At 40.2% G+C, this 9,230-nt stretch overlaps 1 protein-coding gene across 1 annotated transcript in view; it reads left to right on the top strand.

Moving 5' to 3' along the window:
- Nucleotides 1-990: 990 nt before the first annotated feature.
- The window catches only part of LOC306762534 (pleckstrin homology domain-containing family A member 5-like), a gene marked incomplete at its 5' end in the record, with an annotated part of 76,787 nt that continues 68,547 nt past the window's right edge, over nucleotides 991-9,230 (top strand). Inside the window, 3 exons of the mRNA XM_079249056.1 lie at nucleotides 991-1,082; nucleotides 1,186-1,262; nucleotides 3,561-3,618. Coding sequence (XP_079105182.1) covers nucleotides 991-1,082; nucleotides 1,186-1,262; nucleotides 3,561-3,618 — 227 coding nt within the window. The remainder of the gene's footprint in view (nucleotides 1,083-1,185; nucleotides 1,263-3,560; nucleotides 3,619-9,230) is intronic.

Below are 9,230 nucleotides of genomic sequence, written 5' to 3'. Positions count from 1 at the left end.
CACATTACCAGAAAGGAGTGCTATTCTGCTCCAGGTAAGCAGAATACAAAGGGAGCAGTGTTTATGTCTGACCGGGCTGGGCATGACTGCCTATCTGCTTCCGCCTCCTTTAGAGTTACTCACCAAAGTGGATGACCTAGCAGTTGGCAGATATGTCCGCTTCTCACTGCTGCACGCTTGCTCAAAACAGCTTCTGACCATGTGTCCAGAGAACAATGCCACGCAGTGCAACAACAGATCAGGCACAGTGGTGTTGGATGACTTGCTTTTGTAATGCACTGAATGCCTGATGCTGCTGTTTCAGTGCACAGTAACAGAAGGTGGAGACCAAAAACACTAAAGGTAGAGTACGGCAGTGTGGGTGTGCGGGCAGATTGTGTTTGCCTTTGTGTGCCAGTCTCTAACCCTCAGGTTGAGTTAAACACCAAGCAAAGCAGGAAACTTCCCCAGACTCCAGACTTTTTGTGCATCACCTGGGTTGTGCTTACTCACCGGATTATTTGGAAGATGTACTATTAAAGCAGAGCACATAATTAGCACCATGAAAAGACCCTCAAGTTCTAACTTGAAAAGGCGGGGGGCCCCATGTGTTAAGATGCACCTTTGGGATTCAATCTTTCATCAAAGGCGTCTGTTTGCAAAAAGAAAAGCTTATGGGGTCCAGCAAATCAATATTGTCCTGGGGGTCTCTAGCCCGTTAATCCATCCCTGCCCCCAAGTTTGATGCATCCTTGATGAAAACAATGGAAAAACGCATTAACACACACAATTAAACAAAAATAAAACTAAGTTCTCCATAGAGAAAGGTATTTCTTTTGATATGTTTTTTTCCAAGCATCCTCTCCCACACAAATGAACGCAGTTTACCTGCTTGCTCCACACCAGGGGCTGCTCCTGCCCTCCTCTCAACCAGTCGCCGTTGCCAAGGTTTCCGTGTACGCGCCGCCTGCAAGAGCGGAGCCGCGCGGTTGTCATACATTAGTGCCAGACATGGCGGCGGAGCTACAGCCCGAGTGGATTTCTGCTCTCCCGTCTTCTTGGAGTTATGGGGTTACTCGGGATGGACGGATCTTCTTTGTTAAGTAAATATCCCTTCAAACAACAGTTTAAGTCGTTTTTATCAGTTTCTTGCTGCGAACAAAGTCGCCGCTTATTAATGCGCGCGTTTCCGTCCTCTCTCAACAGCGAAGAAGCCAAGAGTACAACCTGGCTGCATCCAGTGAGCGGCGAAGCAGTGAGAACCGGACACAGAAAAACTCCAGGTAAAGATGTCACTCAGCTGTCAACTCAAGTTTCTCTTATCTTTGGCGTCTGTCAGGTCCGCCGTCCGTCATATGTTGTTGTTTTGTTGTGAACCGACTCTTCCCACGCTCACAGACGGGCTCTGACTCCCATGCCGTCTTTCTTAATGCATGAGTGGGCTCTTGACGCTTTGTGCCGCTTCAAGTGAGCCCACCTTTGCTCGCCTCACGCCGCTTCCTCGCGAGCCTACTCCTCAGGTTGGTCAGTCGGAGTTGCGGCTAGCTAACGTAACTTGATAACTTGTAAAACGACGGCTTTTAGAAAGAAGCACCAGCACGGAAACTCATTTTAAAGGCTTTATTTATTTGACTTTAAGCTTCTGGTGACCACACAGACGGTCAAATGGCTGTTTTTATTGATGTTTTGACGCCCAGGTAAGAAGTGAGAGAGCCTGTTGTCAGGTCCAGAACACAACACAGCTGTTGGAGAATGAGCAGATTAAGCAGAATTTGTTAAGAATGAGCTTCATGTGGCGCATCCTTGCAAACAACAAAACAAAGAAACAAACAAAAAACACAATTAGTGTTAAATAACGTGTATTATATGGTTATATCAAGTATCTGCACTGCAAAATGCCCCAAACGTTACATACCATGCAGCTTCATAATGTCTACAGCAGCAGTCAGCTTTCTGCAAGCAATCCCACTCACCTCCATGTCTGCAGGGATGCAACTAGTGATCCATTTCCTAATTAACAAATCAGTTTTTACATCTGTAAAATTTCAAATAGCTGCTTTTCATTGGAAAATTAGTGGGGTTTTTTTGGTTTATTTTTTCCTGTTAGAAACTACATGAATGACTTGTTTTGAAATAAGGCATTGATAGAATTATCTGAATCATTTCAGGCATGTGCAGGTGCTTTAGACTTTAAAGGTTGCTTAAAAAAGATATAAAACAAATTCAGCTCGAAATCCATATATCAACGTGAGTCATCCTTCTTTGAACTTTAAATTTGCTTTCAAAGCACTAAACCTAAAAACAGGTGAGCTTGGTAACGTCTCCTCTGTGGGACTTGGATAACAACAACAAGGAGTTTTTCTGATTCAGTCCTCTTTTTAAACCTTTATTTATGCAGAAAGTCCCATTGAGACACATAGTGTCGTATACAAGAGAAACCAGCTTTTAGTTATATTTATATAAACCATATGCATTCGTTATTTGAATGATCCAGCATTTAATCCAGGGATTGATGTTCAATATGTTTCTCTTCCATGAATGTGTGAAGTCTCACATGGCAGCTCAGCTCTTCAGTTTTTCTCTTTCATAACCAGAGTTGGCATTTCATAGGATTTATACCAAATCATGTCCCTGTTCAAGCGATTTGTGAATAGAATCAAGTTGAGCCCATGCAAATCAGCTCTGAATCAATGTGGCAAATCAGAAGCCAGGAACCCGCATGAAATGAAATGTTAGTTTAATATACTGGTTGACTCACCGTGACACATTGTTTTTCTTCATCTCTATTCTATCAATCCAGCATGAGTCAATAATCTAACAATCAAGATTTGCCCTGGATGATATTCAGCTCTGGCTTTGAGCTCTCTGCCTTTTCAGGTTGCTTCAATTTAAGTTGTAGCTCAAATCTAATAAACATCTTTCATCTATTAGTCTTAGAAAATGAGAGTTTGAAACATCATATCACGGTGTGATGAGTTAATTTGCCTCACGGTACTTGACACTGCACTTTCTGTGGTGTGAATATTGTGCCTTCATACAGCAAGATGTTGAAACTGGATCAAAGTTACACTGATCTCTTAGAAAGTAGGACTAAAACAGAGGCAACTTCTGTATATAAATAAATAATGACCAATTTGGGCATTTTTGCAGGCAAAACCACTAAATAGTCCTCAGTTCCAGATCCTTTGTCGTGATAATTTGCTTTTATTTGTCTTATGAAAAATTGAAGAAACACTAGTTGGTTTTGGACTACTGATGAAGCAAAACAATGATTAACAATGACGTATTTATGTTAAGTCATAGATTTATGGTCAGTGTTTAACAGATTAATCAACGATGTAAAAACAGTCGAGCTGATGACTGAGAGAAAAAGTTTCATCCCTGAAAGTCAGTTTGACATCCTCATGTGGTTTGGTTTGGTTAGTTTATGGTACTTGTCCATTTAGTTTTATGATCAAATAAATGTTGCATCTTTATATCTTTGCTCAGTTTTTTCATTTGGCTGCTGGGAATCAACACATTTTGTTAAATGAAAACACAAAATGTATTCACATATTTTTGTGTCTTTGTCCATCCTGAAGATCTACCCACTGGATGGGAGGAAGGATTTACCTTCGAGGGAGCACGATGCTTTATCAAGTGAGTTCAGCACCGTTTTTGCAGTTCCTCACACACCCATCACCACCTTAGACCTTCTAGAGATCATCTAACCTAGACATGTAAATTCAAAGCACTTCCCGGTTGACGGCATCATTTATTAAAAACACAAATGAAGGAAGCTACATCTGTTTTAGTGACCTGTGATGAATGAAACATTCTTTCATCCGTGTGCTGCTTCTGAAAACTTTGGTTGTATTAGCAGTAAATGTTGAAAGGTTGTAAATTTCAAACCTTTACTCCCTATTTCTGACCTGTGGAAGGCTGTTGCAAAGGTTAATGATTACACAGGAACACAGTGCAAACACCAGGCAAACCTGTGCAAAGTGTGACTGCTGTCTTCATCTGAGCTGTTTTTGTTGATTCATACTTACTCTGCTCCAAGTTTTGCCTGTTTGGAGAGTTGAGTCAAAGTGTAAAATGTTCTTTTTTCTGACATTTATCCGCAAAATTTGGGTTTAAATGATGAGCTAAATTACACTGAAAGCACCTTTCAGCTGTCTTAAAAGTGAAGCTAAAGCCACACTGTGCAACATGGAGCTAATATACGTAGCTAAAGTTCATTGGGTCTGTATGTATATACATGTATATATTGTATACATGTTTTATATTGTATATTGTAATTGTAACAATTGTATATATATACATACAAGCCCGATGTAGTTGTGTGTATTTATTATAGAGCATGATCAGCTACATTTACTTCCTTGTTGGGACCCCAAACATTTTGTTTTGCATATTTTGCCTCCATCTTGTCCATTTCCTTCTTTTTTTCCCCACAATACCTCCAGTGTTTTGTTGATCTGTGTGTCGTTTCTACTGAATTCCTGTTGGTTGCTTTGCAGCAGCAGTCACACCATGAGATAGTTCATCTTGAGTTCTGTAGGAGTTTGTGCCAGGCTGTCTTTGCTCATAAGACTGAATCTTACTCACAGCATGAGGTAGGATCAGTGTGTTGGAGTCCCAAGCAAATATATTGCCTTAATTCTTTTACGCTGACCACTTTTCATTTAGAACAACCAAAAACACTTAGCCTACAGCAGTCGATGCTGAAATAATTATTGACTCATACAATCCATGACATTACCAGGATTTAATGAGCATTATAGTCAATTTATGTTATGCATATATTGTATCACCAATTTGTTCATTTTTGTGTTCTCATGTTTAGACAACAATAATGTTATATATCCACTATGCCCATAAAAGCATTTTGTTCAGTTTTTCTATACGAAGACCAGCATTTACATTAACTGCAGCTAGTTTTTACTTTCGTCTTTTAATTACAGTGTGTTTTACATTCTCTTCTCTCTCACATAGCAGCCTAATGCATGCAGCAAATCAAAAGAAATCACTAGCACAGTCTCACAGTGAGCTCTGATTCATCATCTATCCTCCAAACCAAAGCATATCAGTTCAGTTGAAATACTTCCCTCACATTGCATGTATAGATATTTTGGGGATGAACATGCCAAACTATTATAATGCTGCTATACTGAAGATATTTCCAATGAAAAGCATTGTGCCTTTTTATCCCCACTGAATCTCCCTCTTTGACTTCTTCATGAATTTGAGAAGCTTCATGTGGCAGGTTGCCAGGCCGTCTGACTGAAAGGCAGTAATTTTATATTCCAGCATTTTGTTACAGCTTCTCAGTGAAAAGCAGACTTGGGGACCACATTCATTAGTGGATCACTGTGATTCTGGCTCAGTCCAATGATGCATGCACACTGCAGTTTTGCAAGTGAAAAACAATTTCATCCATCAGCTGAATTTTAAACAAGTCTTAAGACAAAAACTGTGGAGAAATCGTTTGTATTCCGGACATGCATGGCGGCTGCTGTTGAATATAGTCACGGCAAACAGTTACCAAAAATATGTGTGAAGCGTTTTGAAATTAGTCTGTTGCAAAATGCATCAAAGCCTGGAATAATAAAATCTGGCTCTCACATATTATCTTGTTCCCAGCTGATAACACGCCACTTGTCACCATTCTATTAAGTCAGAGAACACCAATCACAAAAGACTCCCTGTAACTCAACTGATTACCTTTCACATATCTTCCCCTCCGTTCACTCCCCATGTTGGTCCCTACATCTCATCTTTATTTTCATTCTTTGAGGGCTGCTGTCCTGCCAGATTTGGATGTTTCCTGCTGCAGCACACCTGACTCAGATTGATGGGTCAAGATGTTTGAGCTGTTGAGGAGAACCTTTTAATCTAAGTCAGGTGTGTTGCATTAAGGCAGGGATCCTCACTGTTAATTCAACAAGAGCTGCACTCAATATATTAAGACAAGAGGAGAGCCACTTTTTCCAAAAAAAAACAAACAAAAAAAAAACACGCTACGTGTCCTGCTACGTTGCCAAATCAGCAACATTCAGCTTTTTAGCAAGGAATTGTTATCCTAAATATTGCACAGAGTAATGGCATTCTTGTCTTATGCAACAGTAAATGGTGAAAATACCATAATACTTCGAAATGTGGGTGTTTCTTAATTCAATGTATATACAGAGCTACTGAAGGAGTAGCTCTTTGGTGGAGTTTGGTGCTGCTGAAATCAGCCAAATCTGGCAACTCTGACAGGGTCAGTTAGGGCCAGTAGGACAGCAACGTTTTTGTAAGCAGCCTGCACCTCTTGTTTGTGAAGAGTACTGCACCGTTGAGGATCATTATGACTTGTTTAGATAGCATTTTCAGAAAGGCAGTGGCTGCTTCACGAACCGCAAGTCAAGAGTCAGTGAGCTGCATTCGGCTCGCGAGTCACGCAATGAGTAACACTGGATTAAGGAGACATCTAAAACCTGCAGGATTGTTACCCTTGAGGACCTGAGCTGGACACCTCCGGATTAGTTAAAATCAACAAATGAAACCTTGACCATGAGCTCTGCTCAGTGTCATTAGATGTAAAAACACTGTTTATAGCTCAAACAGCGATGAAGACTAAGCTCTTTTTGGAGGGTTTGATAAAAGGTTTTTGTTGGTTAAAATTGCACAAAGTCTGCTAAAATGGTGCAAAGTCCCTCCATAGTCTGAAAGCGACCAAAACTTTTTCCGACACATTTCCCCAACTTGGTTTAGTTGGTTTGTTTCTGTTGTTTTTACTTAGTGAGAACATTTAGAACTGCAGTCATGTGGTCACTGAAGCGAGACTCATAAAGATGGCTGCACGCTGTGGCATGGCCAGCACAAAGCAACATCGGTCTTTTCTGTGATGGCGATATCTTTCAGATGTGCTTAAGCTTGTAGCAATTAAGCTGCACAAAAGCCATGCCTGTTCATTTCATTGTGACTCTGTGTTTAGATATGGGATTTGTTGACCGGTTTATGTGATAGTTGGGACTTGGACAGTCTTTGGGACATTTTGAGGTTTTGTGTGAGGCTGCCAACTAAAACCTTTGACAATTCCATTCTTTATTGACAGCTGGAGAAGTGTGTGCCTTGTACTTTATAATAGGTTGTTATTACTTTGTCATTAGTTTCATATTGCAATTTAAAAACATAATTTTTAATTTTGCATGTAAAACAGGTGTGGATGGCTTAAACAAAATAGATCCACTTGCTTCTGTCTGAAGTGCATTTTGAGAAAACAAAACTGCTAAAGGATCTGCTTCTTTTTTTACATGCTGGCTGTGTGATTTGGCTGCTGCTGTCAGGTTACGCAGTGTGAGCATCAAGCAGCAGATTGTGCTGACGCAGGCTGTCCTCTCTGATGCCATGTGCAGAAAAGGATGAGTTACAGGTTGTAGGTGTAACAATGTGAGCTAAAGGCCTGGTCCATCCCAGGAATTAATTTTTTTTTTTAGCATGTGGAGTTTTGAATGGATGAAGGTCAGTGGAGATGTTAATTCAATCAACGGCTTCGTGCTTCCCTCAGACAATCGTTCTTATGGTGTTTCTGGGTTGTTTGTGGGTGGTCCAGTGCTAACTGCCCAGTTTATCCCCACCTTGCTGAGAGAGGAAGAGGTTAGCTGCCCATTTTCATCACATGCAGACATTGTCAACACAGTGTAAATGTTCTTTTTTTTTTAGTCTGACAGAGCACTTAGAGGTGAAAGTGTGCATTTTCTTTGAATGTCACAGTCAAGATTTTCAGATTTGAATTTGTCTAAGTGTGCCTGTGCAGCCAGAAACCATCTTTCCCCTCATTCATTTGAGCGATTTGTAGTGCAGTGTGGAGAAAACAGTGGCTCAGGAGCAGCCATTAAAGTTTTTGAGCTAGTAACCATTGACCCCAGTCTCAACTGCTGAACCTGCTGATAAACCAGAGAACACTGCACTCCATCTGTTCATTCTGCTGCTGTGCTAACAGTAAACCACACATCACAGTTACAGACACTTTCCTCTGTTCTGTCTTTGTGTTAAAACATATAATCTCCAGTTGATCTGTCCTTTTGTGTATTCATATATATACTGTGTTTCAGGTTAATTTAGGTGTAATTTTGAACAAGCAATGTTGAAATGTGTGTTGTGTTTTTTTTGTTTGTGTGTAACATTCTGTTAATGAAGATTCTTGACCCAAGAAAATATGCAGAAGTAAATGTGTTGAAGCCAGATTAAATCAATTAAGATTATATCAGCTCATTTATGACTCCATTTAGGGCTTTGTTGCAACATGGATGCAGAGTTTACAACAGTTATGATTGAATATTCTGCCAGTCGCTTATTTAAGTTTGCTGTTCTGGGCTCATTAATATTTTTTTCAAAAACAGAAATAATGGAGCCACAGCTAAATGTCCTAAGTTATGCACTGAACTGTTTTTGTTTAGCAGACTGGTGAGTGAATAATAAGTACACCTGACCCCCACAGGGTTGTAGACCTGACGTTCATCTTGAGTCATTTCAATCCATTAATCTTTCATTTAATGATATTTTCCTGTTCCTTTGAGGGTAATTTGTGGTTTTTGAGTGCTCATAAGTATAAAGTGCAACATAAAATATAAATATTGAACTAGCCTGCTTTCATTAGGCTACACTTACTTCTGCATAATTCATCACTCACAATCAAAAGCTCTTGCCAATTGAAATCTGGCCAATTATGACAAAAATATCTCCAGTGGATCTCTGTTTAGCTGTTGGCTCATTTTCTGCTTTGAAGGCCCACACACTCACTGACTGCAATTAAAAGGAGCTGGGTTGCTGTTGGATCAATATTGGATTTTGAAAACTATTATGCAAACTAAAGCTCCTATTTAGCCGCTTTAAATCAGCTTCTGCTCGGCATAATGAGACTGTGGTGTAAACTTCATAGAAACATCATATTTCATGTGACTTTCTATCCATCCATCTGTGTGGATGTGTTGTGAATGCTACACGCTACATACTGAGTTATTGTGTTTTCCAGTTCAGAGTGTTTCATTTAAGCTTGTTGCCTTTTCAGATGTATCATGAGCCCTTTTCACAAAGCAGTAGCCATGCATCCTCCCAAAAAGGATGCCTGAGTTAAGCCGCCACAGGAACAAACAGAGGTAGCTTAGTGTCATGTTGTGTGGTGGCACACAGCAGACCAGCGTTACAGAAACACTTTACACTTACACGCTAGTTCTGTGAAGACCCCTATTGCCAGCTGTGATGGGTATCAGCAGCCTCAATTT

This window comes from Telmatherina bonti (genome assembly GCF_933228915.1).
Source record: "Telmatherina bonti genome assembly, chromosome: 2".
Classification (NCBI taxonomy): domain Eukaryota; kingdom Metazoa; phylum Chordata; class Actinopteri; order Atheriniformes; family Telmatherinidae; genus Telmatherina; species Telmatherina bonti.
The sequence above is the reverse complement of the archived record's forward strand: the minus strand, read 5'-3'. Positions and strand labels throughout refer to the sequence as shown.